The 17,434-nt window shown below is 39.8% G+C and overlaps 1 protein-coding gene across 3 annotated transcripts in view; it reads left to right on the top strand.

Annotated features, from left to right (window-relative positions):
* The window catches only part of LOC309388662 (receptor-type tyrosine-protein phosphatase V-like), a 69,538-nt gene that overhangs the window by 32,675 nt on the left and 19,429 nt on the right, over nucleotides 1–17,434 (top strand). For 2 of the 3 annotated variants that reach the window (XM_081946171.1, XM_081946172.1), the window contains exons 16-24: nucleotides 1,024–1,305; nucleotides 1,401–1,535; nucleotides 1,632–1,842; nucleotides 2,144–2,211; nucleotides 3,418–3,544; nucleotides 3,918–3,965; nucleotides 4,550–4,643; nucleotides 5,826–5,916; nucleotides 12,502–12,578. In XM_081946171.1, coding sequence (XP_081802297.1) covers nucleotides 1,024–1,305; nucleotides 1,401–1,535; nucleotides 1,632–1,842; nucleotides 2,144–2,211; nucleotides 3,418–3,544; nucleotides 3,918–3,965; nucleotides 4,550–4,643; nucleotides 5,826–5,916; nucleotides 12,502–12,578 — 1,133 coding nt within the window. The remainder of the gene's footprint in view (nucleotides 1–1,023; nucleotides 1,306–1,400; nucleotides 1,536–1,631; nucleotides 1,843–2,143; nucleotides 2,212–3,417; nucleotides 3,545–3,917; nucleotides 3,966–4,549; nucleotides 4,644–5,825; nucleotides 5,917–12,501; nucleotides 12,579–17,434) is intronic. The other variant, XM_081946173.1, reaches the window with a different exon arrangement.

Genomic DNA, 17,434 nt, shown 5'->3' on the forward strand with positions numbered 1-17,434 from the left:
AAAAAAGATAAAAGATAAGCAGAAACAGCATCTTATTATACATTGTATCAACCATGTGTTCAATCATCTCTTTTGCCACTTTCTAATATATCAACAATTAAAATGATATTCCAGATATATTTATTTTTGTGACCTGAGTCTTTCCATTATTGTTCCTTTCCCCTTGTCCCCAGGAAGAGCCGCAGCCCCTCCCTCCTTCATGTCTTGTGTTTTGTCGCCTTTTTCAGTACTTCTTATATATCCGTCCTCTAGGAGAGCACTATGTTTTTTAATGAAGGCCTCTGCCTCCACGACTGTGTTAATTCTAATTCTGTTTCCCTCCCAGAAGATCAGCATTCCTTCTGGCAATAACCATCTAAACCAAATTCCCTAGCCCCTAGAATCTCATCCCTCATGGTCTTCCTAAGAAATTTAACATGTACTTCCCTTGGAACATTATGTGTTCTGGCATATGCTTAATTAATCCTATAAACCAGATCCATATCCCACCACAACTGTTCTTTATCTCTTTTAATATATTTTGCCAAAATTGTACTCATAATATCCTTAAGATCTTCATCTTCTGTCTCCGGTAGGTTCTGGAATCTGAGAAAGAAGGACATTCTTTCAAGTTCTATCTTTGCCATGAAATTTTCCTATATTCCCCTTCTGGACTGCCTTAACCTCCTTCCCCAGCCCAGCCGCACCCTCCTCTAGCACCCCTATTCTCTGTTTATTTTCTGTTATTTGTTGCTGCACATTTTTAAGCTCATCTCTAAAATCTGCTACCTCCTTTTTCAACTCATTTTGACCCTGCATAATAGCTTGAAACATTTGAGTAACAGATAAATCCTTTGAACTTTCTCCACTCTTTTCTTGTAAAAATGATGAAATTTTTGTCTGTTGAATCGTTGGACTGGATACACTAGAAGTTGGTGCCGAGGCTGCTTTGCCTGTAGGTGGTTTTTTAATTAAATATTTATTAAATGTCATAGAGACAGACAAGTTTGAACTTTCTCAGTTGATTGTGTCCTGTCTCTCTAGAACCCAGTCATGTGAAGAACCTGCAATGTCTATCTGACACCACCAGTATGTTTCTAAATTGGACAATCATTGAGAGTGACATTAAATCTTATGAGCTGACTGTGAATCCATTTCCAACGAGAACCCTCCAACAACCAATACTAGCTTTGGTTGTTTTCCAAACTAATATTACTCTGGTAGAGCTGACTACAAATACCTCCTATCAAATCCAAATTAATGCTGTTGGCAAGAATGACTTAAAGGGCCCATCTGTGACAATCGTGTGCAACACATCTGTGGAAGGTATTGATTCTAATCTCACCATTGATTGTACCAAGGGTTGCAGACTTTGTTCTGCATCTATCAGTTCCAACAACGTTTCTTATTTTCTGCTGCAGTTCTTCCACCTCCTGTGAGAATGGACCTCCCACAATTTGATGCCAGTTCCAGAATTGTCATTTCTCCAGATATGTTCAGTGAAGAAAATGGTCTCATAGAGTATTATGGAATTGTAGTCACCACCAATGAGTCTTGTAAGTATCTACCTCTTTATGTGCTTTGCTTGGTAGGAGAGGTTTCCTAATTTACCTGTGACCTTAATGCTGCAATACTTGTTTCTGTATTTCCAGTACTAAGGCCTACTCAAGAAATCATTTCCCACACATGGTATGACCACTATTACGGGCAGGAAGACTCATATTTGGCTATGCTGCTGCCAAACCCATTTCATCTTAATGAGAGCACCAACCTCAAGGCTTGGCCAGTGTCTATGGGTGGAGAAGATTGCAGCCACTCCCGAGCAACTTGCAATGGAAAGCTGAAAACAAATAAACAGTACAGGTAGGAATGTAAGAAAAATCATGCTGTAAAATACTAGAGGTTTGTTTCATTTTCATTGGTCACCACCTAGAAATCTTGAGGGAGTTTGCAACTAACCTATTTCCTTACTGAAAGTATTTAACAATTATACTAGTTCCATCCATCTGCTAGATTTTTGTGCGAGTAAAAGTATAAATATGAGAGAAGCATGTCCAATGGTTGAACTCTTTGGAGAACTGGGGATGATATAAATGCAACAAATTATTGAAAGTGTAAGTCAGTAAACAGAATCATCAGAAGTTTTATTTCAATGTTTCTATAGGTTCAGCATTGCTGCATTCACTAGATACAGCCAACAGACTCCAAAAGTGTCCTTCACAGCATTCTCAGGTAAGTTGTATTTTTTTGTTAGAGTTTGGATTAAATAGATGTCTAGTTTCTATCTAATTTCATTAGGGTTTCTCCTCCCAAATATTCAAAGGAATATGTTAAATTATCTCATTAAATTACCAATTGTCCAATCTTTTGCATATCAATCCAGAAATAAGTTTCCATATTACTGCCATGTACGATATATAGTATCAGGTGCAAGTAATCAGGAATAGGAATTGAGTTCAAAACACTAAAAGTTTATTATATGCTACCTATTCACAAAAATCTGATCTACTAATGGTCAAACCAAATTAATGCTAGACAAGGGTCAGCAGAATTCATGGGTGATGGACTTGGGTCTCTTGTGGGAGCACAAGAAGTCCAAAATTTGACTCCACCCTAAGACTCATCCCCTACATATAGAAGGGATGTGCATTGGAGTTGCCATTAACCAAATAAAGAATGCTTCCATCACTTCAACAGGACTTGCCTAGTCAAAGTCCAACTCCAAGTGAATCCAGGTAACTTTATCTGCCAGATGCCTAAAATATTCCTCACAGCAGCTGTCCAGATGATTGTGTGGATCATCCCTCCAGCATAGAATAATATATTTATTCTTACTGGAGGGCTGCTAGGTGGCTATCTGTGGGTGTGATAAGACTGGAGAAATAACTATGTTTTGCAGCCCTGGTACAATCCTCAATATGGGGCTCTTACTTGTCTTGAATGTTCTTGTAGGTATCTCTTCTGAACAGGCCTTGTAGGAACAATATTGCTGGAAAATCTTTTGTCTCTGTGGGCCACACAGCTCACTCAGTGACATTTCCAGATTACATCTGTGCATGTGCATGTACAACCCCCCACTTCTTCTCTGCACCCATCCTGTACCAAGTATGCATTGTTAAGGTCTCACAGTATCTTCCAGCATCCTGTTTTCCCATACAATCAAACTATATCAGACTGTTGGTCTTTGACCATAATAATGGTTGATTGATTGTTTGATATCGGAATAATACTGTTATTCTATTCTACCATGTGGGGTATGGAATTGTTCTTATGTCCAATCATTTGTCTTTCCTTATAGGACAGTACTATAATGATAATGCTATATTAGTGTTTTCTAATCAAATTATACTACAAATTATTTCGACAGTATTATTTTTTTCTGGGCCTGACAGAAAATTACCTTATACAAATGTAATTTTTCCTTGTTTTGATATCTAGCAGCAGCTGCTTCAGCAGATTCTGCAACTCTGCCTGCCCCAGTTGTGGCTGGAATCATTATGGGATTCCTTGTGACAGTCACAGCCATTTCTGTATGGGTTTACTGGAAACATTTAAGAAAAAGAAGGTAATAAAATAAAATAAAATAATAAAATATAGGATTGTCTACTTTGGAGCTGGGCATGAGAAGTGAGTGGAATTATTATAAAATGGTCTTAGCTTAGATTTTTTTAGATAGCTGATTTAGCTAAATGTCCTTGTTCTATTCAATGATATAAGAGATAGTTGAATGGCACCACAAGGTAAGAAAAATGGCTCAACAAGAGTTTTATCAAAAAATGGCTCAACAAGTTTTATCAAAATGCTGTTGCAGAAAGGAAGGGAGGGAGGGAGAGAAAGGGGGTAGGAGGGAGGGGGAGAGAGAGAGAGAGTGTTGAAGTACATTTGGAAAGACATACCTCTTTACCAAAACAATAGCAATGTCCGTGTTTTTATTTCAGAGTAGAAAAGGGTAATATACCTCAAGAAATGTCTATCTACAGTCTCAGGTAGGTGAAGCAATGCTCATCTTTCTATTCGCTTAGACAAATATTAGATGATGTAGAATAGATACTCCAATGTTTTTATGAAAGAAACCATTGTGACATTCTCAGAGCTCAGTTCATAGGTTTGATTTGCTATGAAAATTTATCTCCAGGTCAACTTTAGGAAGTTAGAAACAGCATTTGATTTTCTTTCGGTATCTTGTCCCACAAGAGGATTCTTAAACTATATCCTTAAAACAGGGCTAAGCAATCAATACCTAACCATTATTTTCTAGCATAGCCAAAGCTTTGAGATAACAGACATAGCATCATTAAAAAGTATAACTGAATATTGAAGTCCACAGCTGTAGTAAATTCCAAGTAAAAACAACTTGTGAACATCTAGGGAACTAAACTCTCTGGCATTGCAATAAAATCCAGTTGATTTTGCTTCTATTGCAAAACAAGTAGTGTATATTGCTAGCTTAGGAATTAACTAAAAGAAACATGAATTCTATCTAGCTTATTGTATATGTTGGTTATGTCAGCCATGTGCATAGCACGTGTCCTGTTTCATTGCTCTCTGAGCATTTTTTAATTCCTTGCAGGAATACCCATCGGCCAATCCCTCTGCAAAGTTTTAGGCAATATTATGAGACAAGGACAGCAAACTCAAATAATGGGTTCTTTCAGGATTTTGAGGTAATGATTCTAGGTAAAATTCTATCCAAACTTAACTATGGCCATAATTAAACAACAGCTTTATTCTTTCTAGCTTATGTAATGCTAGAATGGAGGAAAGAGTTAACCAAACTGCATCTACCCACTGCATCTTCTTCAATTTGATACTCTCTGGACTATTTCCCCCCCAAATAACCCTTCCCTGTTGGCTTTTTAAAAGTCCATTAAAATATGCTTATTACATCAGGCCATGGGTCAGTTGGCCTTACAAGCATGGAATTCTAGAAATTGAAGTTCTAACATGTCTAAAAAATAGTAGATTGGAGAAGGCTGGTCAATTAATACAGGTAATTAATACAAGCTACTGCATGTTTTAATCTATGTACACTGTCTCCTTTCTTCTTGCTTCTCATAGCTGGTAATTTAATCTGTAAGGAATGTCCTTTCTTTAATAATCACTAATTCTGCCACAATCTATTAATTGCACCCCAAAGAATAGGCTGTATTTCATGGAGCCTATAACGATCAATATATTCTCTGTTATAAACAGTATACAGGGATGAAGGATTGCAATACAGTTGACTCCAGAAGAGTAACTATTTAAGAATATCAGCAATTTGAGGGTTACAAGATATGAGCTATGGAGGGTGGATGCTTATTCGTGTCTGATGGAGTCTTTTTTATAAACCAGCTCACCAAGAATATTCCTTCACCAACAGGTTTTGTCCTAAATGAGTTCTGTATATTACTTCTCTGTAGTGGTAATAATTGTGAGGAAAATGTTCTACGATACAGTATCAAATAGCAGAGAGTCTTTAAATTTAAACTCATTTTCCAGCTCTAGAACATATATTTTTAAACATTTAACAGAGATTGTGGAACAGGTTGAGTGCATCTATTTCTTGCATTTGATCCTTTTGCTTTACAATTGGTCAGCTTCAGTACCATGAGAAATATTTCTCTCAAATATATTTTAACAACTGCCTTTCCAAATTCATTCTACATTTTTAGATCCCTTGGAATGCAATTCCCATCATCCCTAGAAGCATGGATATTGGCCATGCTAGCTTATGGGAATTGTAATTGAAGATATCTAAATGTTGCTTTTTTCAGATTGAAGCTTGGCTCAAAACAAACAGTGAAAAAAATCTTGAGAATATGTGACTATACTACAAAGGATTTCCTCCCTTTTGCATTGTACAGGAGCTGAAAGAAGTTGGAAAGGATCAGCCAAAAGCAGAAGCTGAAGTTCCAGCCAATGCCATCAAGAATCGATATCCCCATGTTCTACCATGTAAGATCACAACAGAATCATATTTCTAACATTCGTTTTTCTTTTGTTACAAGTTTTTAAAATTGCAAGTACAAAAAACAGAAAGCCAGATAACTATAAACAAACTCTAAATAAGGGCAACAAATGAACACAACACCAAGGGAAATAGAAAAAAAGATAATGAAATACCTGAGCATATTGCCTACCTAGTAAATATTAAATAATATAATAAAATTTCAAATCAAAACAGAAAAAACTTGATGGTATATGCTAAAAGCAATATATTGCATCAATTTTTGCAGAAAAAAATGCTTTTTTGAGAATGAATAAATTACACGTCTTGAATCAAATCCTTAATGTCTATAATAATAATGCATTTCCATTTTCTACAAATGATTTGCTTAGTAGATCTCCAACATTTCTCAAAAGCACTTTCTATATTTTTAAAACATAATTTAAGATAGGATTAACATCCTTTCCCCATGATTTTACATACATACACACAAACACGTATAAAACAAAAGTGAGTACACCTCCTCACATTTTGTAAATATTAGTATATCTTTTCATGTGACAACACTGAAGAAATGACACTTGGCTGCAATGTAAAGTACTGAGTATACAGCTTGTATAACAGTGTAAATGTGCTGTTCCCTTAAAATAACACACTTATGACTATAAGTTGAGGATTACTTCTCAGTATTTTTTTATAAAAAATATTTTTAATTTTCTAAACAAACACAACACATAAAATCTTCCTTCTTTACATACTGTAGAAAGTGTATCAGTTGGTTACAAAAGGCTTTCGTGCATCTCTTCCACAGTCATCAAGCCTAATTCATATTAACTCAAGTATTTTAACTCAGATATTTATACATATTACCATCATCATACTTCCATTTTCATTTGACTATAATTGTCTAAATGTCCTTCATCATAAAATATACCAAGATTTAATACATAACTACATACTGGCATTTCATTTACTATTTCTAAATTCTCCAATAACACTGAATCCTTATGTCCTATTCTAGCTAAATATCCATAATATTTAATACCAAAATTTTCTAATCCTCCTTTCCAAATCACTGTTTACAATTTACATCCAGTTCCTTATGTTGTACCCATACATATATATACATTGTTATCATTAGCCCTCCTTTATTTAACTATATCCTGTATCATAACATTTTCCCCCTAATAATCAAGACTTAACTGAATCTAACTTAATTCTTTTTTATTAACCTTTATATATAATCCAAAAGGATTTCTAATCTTCCTTTCATGGGTACCATTCAATATTCATTCACTTAGAGCCGAGAGAGTTCACTGTGCCGCAGACATCCGGGTGTGAGTCCCTCGTCGTGAGATGGGGCCCAGGGAGGCAGTTGGGCCTGCTGATAGTATACCTGGCTCCTCGCTATACTTCAGCAGCCCTGCCCGAACTCCTTGAGCTGATCTCATCGGTGGCGGTTGAGACCCCCAAACTTTTAGTGATGGGGGATTTTAATCTGCCGTCGATGGGGGAAGCGTCTGAGGGGGTTCGGGAGTTCATGGCTTCCATGACAGCCATGGACCTGACCCAGTTAATTCAGGGCCCTACTCACGAGGGAGGCCACACCCTGGACCTTGTTTTTGTCTCTGGCCAGTGGACGAGTGATCTGGGAATAGGGGATCTAGACACTATTCCCCTGTCATGGTCGGATCACTCACTTCTCCGGCTGGACTTCCCTGGTGCTACCCCCCGCCGCGAGGAGGCGGAACTGGAAGGTATTAGATGGTTCCGCCCCAAGCGCCTGATGGAACCGGATAGGTTCCAGACGGAACTTGGGCCACCTCCTGTGGACCTGACCCGCCCCCGAGTAGAGGACCTGGTAGTCGCATGGAATAGTGCGGCTACCGGGGCCCTAGACCGGGTGGCGCCTTTGCGGCCTCTCCTGCGGCGAAGAACCACCCTGGCACCTTGGTTTACCGAGGAGCTAAGGGTGATGAAACGCCACAAGAGACGCCTAGAGAGTCGTTGGAGATCCTCCCGTTCCGAATTTGACCGAGCACAGGCACGAGCATATTTGAAGACGTACCTTGTGGCACTAAGAGCGGCCAAACGTCAACATTGCGCTGCTCTTATTGCGTCTGCAGATAACCGCCCTGCCGCCCTGTTTCGGGTGACCCGTTCCCTCTTGTTTGAGAGACCACGGGAAGCCCCTTTACAGGGTAGAGCAGAGGAGTTTGGGAATTATCTACAGGACAAAGTCGCTCAAATCCGGATGGGATGGACCCCTTTCAGTGGTTCAGTAGAGACGCCCGTTGCGAGTCTTGAGGGACCGCTTTGGGAGGAGTTTGACTCGGTTGCCATCGAGGATTTGGACAGGTTGCGTGGACGTCTGCGACCCACCACATGTTTATTGGACCCGTGTCCCTCCTGGCTTGTACTGGCATCCTGGGAGGTCACGCGTGACTGGCTCCTGGGCCTGGTGAACGCCTCGCTGGGTGAGGGGTCTCTACCGGCCGCCTTGAAAGAGGCGGTGGTGAGGCCCCTGCTCAAGAAGCCTTCCCTGGACCCAACGGACCTAGTCAATTATCGTCCAGTCTCCAACCTTCCTTTTTTAGCGAAGGTTGTAGAGAGTGTGGTAGCACAGCAGTTCCCACGTCACCTGGAGGAAAATGATTATCTAGACCCGCGCCAGTCCGGCTTCCGACCCGGGCACAGCACGGAGACGGCCTTGGTCGCATTGGTTGATGATCTCTGGAGGGCCAGAGATAGGGGTTGTTCCTCTATCCTGGTCCTATTAGATCTCTCGGCGGCGTTCGATACCATCGACCATGGTATCCTGTTGCACCGGCTAGAGGGGCTGGGAGTCAGAGGCACCGTTTTACGGTGGTTTGGCTCCTACCTCTCTGGTCGGACGCAACGTGTGTTGACAGGGGAGCAGAGTTCGACCCGGAGGCCACTCACATGTGGAGTGCCACAGGGATCGGTGCTCTCGCCTCTCCTGTTCAACACATATATGAAACCGCTGGGCGAGATCATCCGTGGTTTTGGAGTGGGATATCATCTGTATGCTGATGATACTCAGCTATACATTTCCACTCCGAACCACCCCAATGAGGCCGTCGAAATGATGTCCCGGTGTCTGGAGGCCGTACGGGTCTGGATGGATGGCAACCGACTAAAACTCAACCCTTCCAAGACGGAGTGGCTGTGGCTTCCGGCCTCCCGGTTCAACCAGGTGCTTCCATCTCTGGCCATCGGGGGCGTCCAACTAGCCCCCATGGAACAGGTGCGCAATTTGGGCGTCCTCCTGGATGCCCGGCTGTCCATGGATAACCATGTAACAGCCGTGGCAAGGGGGGCGTTCCATCAGGTTCGCCTGATGCGCCAATTGCGCCCCTTATTGGACCGGGATGCCCTACGCACAGTCACCCATGCGCTAGTGACGTCTCGCCTGGATTACTGCAATGCTCTCTACATGGGGCTTCCCTTGAGATGCACTCGGAGACTACAGTTGGTCCAGAATGCGGCCGCGCGGGTGATTATGGGGAGGACTAGATACTCCCCTGTAACACCTCTCCTGCGCGAGCTGCACTGGCTTCCTGTGGTCTACCGAGTGCGTTTCAAGGTTTTGATTATGATCTTTAAAGCGCTCCATGGCACAGGGCCTAGTTATATGCAGGATCGCATCCTGCCTCACACATCCCTACGACCAATTCGCTCACACAGAGAGGGACTTCTCCGGGTGCCGTCCGCCAAACAGTGCCGGGGGGCGACACCCAGGAGCAGAGCCTTCTCTGTGGTGGGCCCAGCCCTGTGGAATGACCTCCCCCGTGACATCAGGATTACTTCCGATCTCCGCTCCTTCCGTGTACAGCTGAAGACCCACCTCTTTCAATTATCTGGCCTGGCTCAATCGTAATTATTCTTATTCCTCCTAACTGGTTTTAAATTGTATTTTAAACGTTAAATTTTAATTCTATACGGGGTTTTTATAATTGGGGTATCTTAATGCGGGTTTTTTAACTGTCTATATGATGTAAATTGTTTACCTCCTCCGAGTTCGAGTCCGTGTTTGTGTATCTGTATGTATGTTCTGTATGTACGCCTATGTGTTTTTATATATTTTCTGTGTTTTATATGCCCCATTGTACGCCGCCCCGAGTCCTACTTGGAAAGGGAGCGGCTAATAAATTCAAACTTATTATTATTATTATTATTATTATTATTATTCATATCCAATTATTACTTATCATAACACTACACATTGTATACATTATTATCAATTATTTATTTAACTATCTCTATTGTCACTAAATTTCACTAAGTTTAACTAGTTTTAACTTATAGTCTTCCATCTATCACCCTTTATCTTCCCGGTAGCAAAACAGTCTCATATCTTCTGCCATTTGTGGTGTCAGTCCTCTAATCATCTCCTTAAACAAATTTGAATGGACTCCTCTTAGCAACTCCTTGCTTAAATAGTCTCTCATGTAATTTCGATGCCATTCTTCTGTTTCCTTAATCAGCTTATTGTGAAGGTTCCAAGAGTTGCCCTAATTAATTTACGAGCCCCGAGACGAAATTAAAAAAAAACCCATTCGTTTATTAGGGCGAACATCTTAGCACGGACGTCTGTGTAGCTGAAACTAAATCACATTTAATGGCATCTGACCTTTACCCCTGTGACCCCTCCCCTCTGGCTGAGGTCATCAATCACATTCTCCAACAGGACATTATGGCAGGGTTCTGGAAATGCGCATTCACATCCCAGTAGAGAAATATGAAACTTTTACTCTGGCCAAAAGTATGCATGGCATTCCCCCCCCCTTCTCAAATTGATAGTAGTCATGGAAACGTCTTAGGCGTTGACACTTATCTTTGATTGTCGGTAGTGTTATCAATGATGTTACTAATAAAATTTCTCTCTTTAAATCCATAAATTCTTTTGTTTTTTCTTCTTCTGTGTCTTGCCATCTGGGGTAGAGTTCCCATCTTTCCATTTTCAGAGACAAACCAATCACCATAAATATCAGCAAATTTAATTTCTGTATAGTCATTTTCCTCTTCGATTTTTAGGATTTTAACCACCACTTTTTCCACTTGATAAACATCTCCAACTTCTTCATCATATTTTACTGTTAGATGCCCTAAGTCTTCCAACTTCTTCTCTATCCTCTCAAATGTGTTTGATAATTTCTGTATTTCTAAGAATATTTTTTGCAGACTTAAAGTTTCTTTCTGCTGTTGAAATTGTGCCATTATCTCCAGCTAACAAACACTACTGCTCTAGCTCAGAAGGTTTTAACAAGATTAAGCATAGATTTCAATAATAAAATTTTATTTTCACTTTTCTCTGGTTAAATATATACTTCAAAGGGACATCTGTATGCTTTTCTTCTTATCACTCTCTATAAACAAGCAGTGAGACCTTGGAGTGCCAAGCCAGGATAATCAGTGAGAAAAGTAAGAGTGTTTCATTTCCAATACACAAACCTCCAGCCTCCAAGTAGCAGTGTTATTGTTGCAATTTTCTTTTTTTCTTTTTGTATTTTTTGTATTTCAAGTTTTAAAAAAGTCCGATTCTTGAATGAGTTAGAAGAACACCCACAGTAATGAAAGAGAAGAATTTTAGTTCATAGGTTACAAAGAGTAATAAAAGAAAAAAATAGAAGAAGAAAACTTAATCCATTCGTTTTAAAAGGCTTGCATAAATTCCAACCATGAACATAGCATTTAAAAAGTAAGATAACCCACTGTCCAAAACCATTCCAAACTTAATTCCGCCACTTATTTCTTCTGTTCTCCAATTTAAATTAATTTTAAGTTTTTTATAGGCAGTCTCTTTTAAAACGGTAAAAATTCCTCACCAGCTGGAAACACTTTCTCTTTCCGTCTCCTTCCGTTTTGGAGCCGCCCCGACTTCATCAATCTTTGGCTGGATTTTTTGTTGCCGGCTTGAAGAACTTCTCTTGGATCAATCAGGGACTTTGCGATGTCCCTGAGATCAGCAAGATGTATTCTTCCTGTTCACCGTCTCTGCGGGATGGTTTAGGTCCGATTGGACCACCTAGCAGCAAAAGTATCGGCTGCGGTCTCAGAGCATTGAGACTGCACGTACTTTTTGTCCCAACATTGGCTCCTCCAATCTACTTCTCAGTATTTTGATGCTGCTCTTCAATAAAAATCTAACTTTTTAAAAAAGAGGCAGAAGATCATACAGTAGAAAATAGATTAGTTAATGGTTTATGGTATTGGACTAGGATTGAAGACATCCAGGTTAAGGCCATCTTCAGCCATAGATTCCCCCTGGATGGGAGGCTCACTGTCAGTCAGTGTCTCTTAGCCAGCCCACTTCAAAGGGTTGTTGCTATGGAAGTTTGGGAAGAAAAGGCTTTTATATTACTTTAGGATCCTAGGGGAAAGAATACATACATATATACAGCATTTCCAGGTTTTGAACTTGGGTTTCGTTGCTTTAATAATGCTGGTTCTTATATATTTACAATTGTGCACATAAACTTGAAAAGAGCTATATTTCTGCAACTATCTATATTGTATATTGTGTAGATCTTCTAAAACAACTCTTAACTCTGTTTTTTTTTTAATTATAGATGACTATACTCGAGTCAAGCTGAGCCTGCTGGATGAACAGCCCCATTCTGATTATATCAATGCCAACTTTGTGCCAGTGAGTTCAAGTGCATTACCTTGATCCCACATTTTATATTAGGAACATTATGTTAGTCTCCCTGTAATAAGAACTTCATGTGAAATTTTATAAATGAATTTAGCCATTTATTAGAGTTGGCTATCTGATAGAAAGGGAGTAGGATATACGATGGGTAATTGCATTAGAACTGAGTAGATTTTCTTGGCTGACAAGCAGTAGGACAACAGAAAATTGGGAAGCAAAATCATATACAGACAACTGTGACAACTGTGGTGCCCATGTCCATATAATGTGGTTGTATATAATAATGGCAATAAGCAAAGCATAAAAGAAGGGATTTAACTAAAATTAGAGGGCATACTTACCTTATTTTCCAGACTATAAGATCTACGCTCCCCTCCCCCCAAAAGTGGGTGGAAATGTCCGTGTGTCTTATAGAATGAATATTGCAGCGGAGCGGGGTTGGTGCGGTGCTATTCTAAGCTGCGGGGATCATTGCTGCCCGTTTGCTGGTGGCAAACGAGCCGTGGCGATCCCCACCACCTAGAACAAGTGATTGGCAGTATTCCAGGAGGCCGATCCAACCGCCAATCAGCTGCTTGGAAGCGAAAGCTCTAGTGTTTCCCAGCGGTGGTAGCAGCTCAGCTCAGTTGACAGGTATGGGTGCAATGGAGCGGAACCCTGATGAGCCGTGTGCTGGGGCTTGATAACGTGCTGAAGCGAACCAGGCTGTTTGCTGTTTGCTGCAAGGATGCTAGCCAGATGAATACCAGATGGATGCTGGAGGCAGAGGCAGATTTTTTTCCCTTGTTTTCCTCCTCTAAAGCTTATGTGCATCTTATAGTCCCAAAATATGGTAGTTCAAAACTAGTTAGTTTTATTCTAATTCTAATTATATCCCTGTTGTTGAATATCTCTTATCCTTTATATAGTTATAGAATATCCAGTATTTCTCTTTGGTAAGATAAGTAGAAAGATTATATCAAGCCGAACAAGGCAAAATAAAAGAAAGGGAGACTAGAAAAGGAAGATAAAGTTTTGTGTGCCAGATATTCTGTTCATCATTTGCTGAGAAGGCAGCTCCAACATTCTTTCCTGGATAGATTTTTCTTCTTAATTTGTCCTTAAGTTAAAAAAAGTTTGAACATTAAATACAATTTCAAATATGTCATCTACCGGCTTTGTAGCAAAAAAAAAGATGCTCCTGTTTCAGCTTTCAAGTAGCAAATGAAGGCTTACATTTTTGTTATATATATATATATTTATTTAAAAGTGTAAAGCTTCTGTTACGAGGGATGGGGGTGGTGTAACATCACAGCACCCAGGCAATAAGAGTCATGTAAAATCAGTATATTCTTAAACATGCGGAAATTGGATTTTTCCACCAGAGATTAATCCCGGAGAAGGATAGGTGTGTTTGGATTTAATGCAGCAAGGGCTCTCCTGGAGCAGCCCTGTTGCTCTAAATATGTTACTTCTCTCTTCTCTTTTTCTTGCTAATTACAGCTGTATGTTAAAAAGCTTGGATGCCTCTCTGGTGATCTATCCAGGTAAAGGCTACCCTCCCCCCACATTTGTGTGTGTGCATGTAGTAATTTATATTTGCATGCACATGCCTGTCTAGTTATACATGGACAGTGTATGTATTTGCACAGCAGTCATGTTTGCATGCCTGTATTAGAATAACTGTGCTTAACTTGCACATTACCTTTCTCATATAGGATCAATTTTCCTTAGCAGAAATAAAGCTATATCTCCTTTACATTCTGCATTGGCTTAAAGCAATCGGCTAGCCACTGCTGGAATGAAGCTACGAGATGGAAATGATCCTGTCTTCTTCTACAGATCCTTGGTCTTCCCTGTCCACCTAAACAATTCCTATGCTTCACTATTCTAGGCAGTGGGAGGCATGGTAGAAATAATACCCCATATTATTATCCATGGAACTTTTTGGCCACCGGACTTTAGACCAGCATTTCTCCACCTCAGCAACTTTAAGATATATGGATTTCAATTCCTTCTGGGGAATTCTGGGAATTGAAGTCCATACATCTTAAAGCTGTTAAAATTATCCAGCATATCTAGAGATGAGATGAGATGGAGAGGAATGGAAGACTAACAATTCAGATTATGCAATTATATTTCTATTTGAATGTGTGGTTGAATTATCTTAGTTTTAATGTAAGGTACAAAGCAGATAGAATAATGAGACCTGGGACTGCAGACGGATGAATTAGTGGAATGATGGTTTTTCATTCCCTGAAAACAGCCATGGGACAACAGGGAAGTTTGGTTAGGAATGAGAGAGGAATAATACATTGACGTAACAATTTTCTACAGAGCATCGCATAGTGGGTATAGCAATAACAATAGCATTTAGACTTATATACTTCATCATAATGCTTTACAACTCTCTTTAAGTGGTTTACAGAGTCAGCACATTGCCCCCAACAATCTGGGTTTTCATTTGACTGATCTCAGAAGGATGGAGGCTGCATCAACTTTGAGCCAGTAAGAATCAAACTCCTGGCAGTCAGCAGTGAGTTAGCTGCAGTACTGCATTCTAACCACTATACTACCACGGCTCTTATTTCCCTTTGTTAGACTAAGGCAGGACTAAGATTAAATCCGATACTCATTCTGTGGGAGGGTTTGGCTTGATCACTTACCCTTTGGGAAGGTAAGGAATATGAAAGATAAATAAAACTATAAACAGTAAGCTGAAATGGCTGATCTGAATGCCCAATCTCTGCTACAGAAAATGAACTTTCATTGTCTACAGTTTACAGTGGTGGCAGAGCATTCTAATATAATATATTAAGTATCCCTACAGGTGGGATCATACATCTAGAGAGTAACTATATAGCTACTTCTTGCTAGAGACTATTTTCTGAAGAACTTTCCAGCCATTTGGGCAGGAGGTTTCTGCCCTCTGATACCTCCTAAGTGGCATAGGTATCCATAACTTTATGCAAATGTATTTCATCACTTCTAGAGCTTGAAGTACCAATTGACAGCTTTTCATTGAGAGCATTTCTGGGATCTTTGAACTTTGTCAATTACTTTGTCTCTTAGTAGACAAAGCAATCACTCTGGGTGAGAATGGGACATTATTCAGATTAGCAACTAGCATAAAAATAAAGGTGTGGCTAGATTATTTGATCCTGCCTGACCTATCTTTGCTCTGGGGGATGAATTGACACAGCTGTCTGGCCCCTAGCAAAGATGGATGCAACAAGGGAGGCTCTTATGGCTGAAGCTAAAGTCTTATTATGCATTGTCACTAAAACAAAATCCCTTGAGCTCTTCCCCATGGGTTTGGAGATGTGCTCCATATATTTACTGTCTGTCCCAAAACCAGAGCTGTCATAGAAATTACTAGAGGGATCTTGATAAGGTCTAGAGTGCCTGTGGAGAATGCCACCCTAGAGCCTCTTTTGTTCTTAATGATTTTATTAAAGATCGTGTGAAATAGAAAACATGTGATGTTAGCTACTGAGAATAACTCTCCCAGAGGAAGAAATGAAACTACCAAAGCAGGAATTCACCGTTTTAATGTTAGGGAGAGCCTTTAGTCAAGATCAAACCCTCTCAAAGCCAGCAAGAGAATAGCCAGTCCATTGACTTGCAAAAGGGTAAATTTAAACTTAAACCATAGTCATGAATATTTGGGTTGATTCCTATGTACTGTCATATATGACTTCATACATAAATAAACTTATGAAGTTTGTGAGTTTTCTGTCATAAGTTAGTTATACTAGTTCCTGTGTACTGTAACATTTGGAGAGTTGAGATTTTCAGCTTTATCTCTATCCATGAGGAAATCCATCAGGTTGGGATGGAGGGGTATTGCATAGTTTTCGAAATAGTAGGAATGGTTTGCTTTTTGAAAGAAACTGATGGATTTAGCTGAAGGCTATTGGTCTCCTTCCCACTCAGGGACAACTCCCTTCCTCCGCATCCAATGTCCTGGAGGAAAGTAACTGTAGTTACCAAGTGTTTCTTTTTTATTCTGATGTCTTGGGCTCAAAAGGTCTCCAGATGAAAGAGAGGTATAGAATGGGGGGAGACAATGTTTAATAAATAAGCTATGGCTTTGGGTGAAGAATCCTGGGCTCATCAACTCAAGCCATTTGAGAGGTCCTCCAGTATAATTCCCCTGAACAACCCATGAAACTGTTGGCATCTTGTGCTTGATCTTCAGGGAAATAACAGCAAAATAAGAAGGGAAAGGGGGAAATGTCTAAATTAAAAGTCTGTTGTGAAGCTGACATGTTGTGGAGGAAGGACTGTGCTGTCTCCTCTTGCAGGAAGCAATATGAACTCTAATCCAAGTCTGCCTCCTGCCTTAGGATAACCCAGCTCCATGCATTTATGCATACATAACCAGGGACGCATGTAGATTCCTGTCTAGTTTGGACAGGAAAAAAAATACTTTAGCAGAATTTTAGTTGATATGTTCTGGAATTTTCAGAGTTCCTTCCACTAAAGCACCATGTAGTTCTGGGAAACTCCAGTGATAGAAGTAACAAAGAAATTGATTAAAAAATAAATGTGGAGCATCCTCTTCTCCAAATAACATTGGATTAGTTCCATTCACTTAATCTTGCCAATCTATCATTGTTTCATCATGGAAACTATTATTAGAAAGGATCATTTCCCCTTTCTTAAGTATCTGTCTACTTGCCATACTGTACATTAAATCATTTCTATAGAACATGGCATATGAAGGAATAATGGATTTGGAGCTTTTTAGCTATATTGCTGTTTGGTTGTTAAATATTTTAAAAGAATAATCAGTATTTGGAAAGTTGATTCTTTAGCACTAGGATTTTATAGAATTAGGAAGTCGATTATAAAACCACATAAAACAG

The sequence above is a fragment of the Natrix helvetica genome, assembly GCF_964273705.1.
Source record: "Natrix helvetica genome assembly, chromosome: 3".
In the NCBI taxonomy this organism is placed as follows: Eukaryota; Metazoa; Chordata; class Lepidosauria; order Squamata; family Natricidae; genus Natrix; species Natrix helvetica.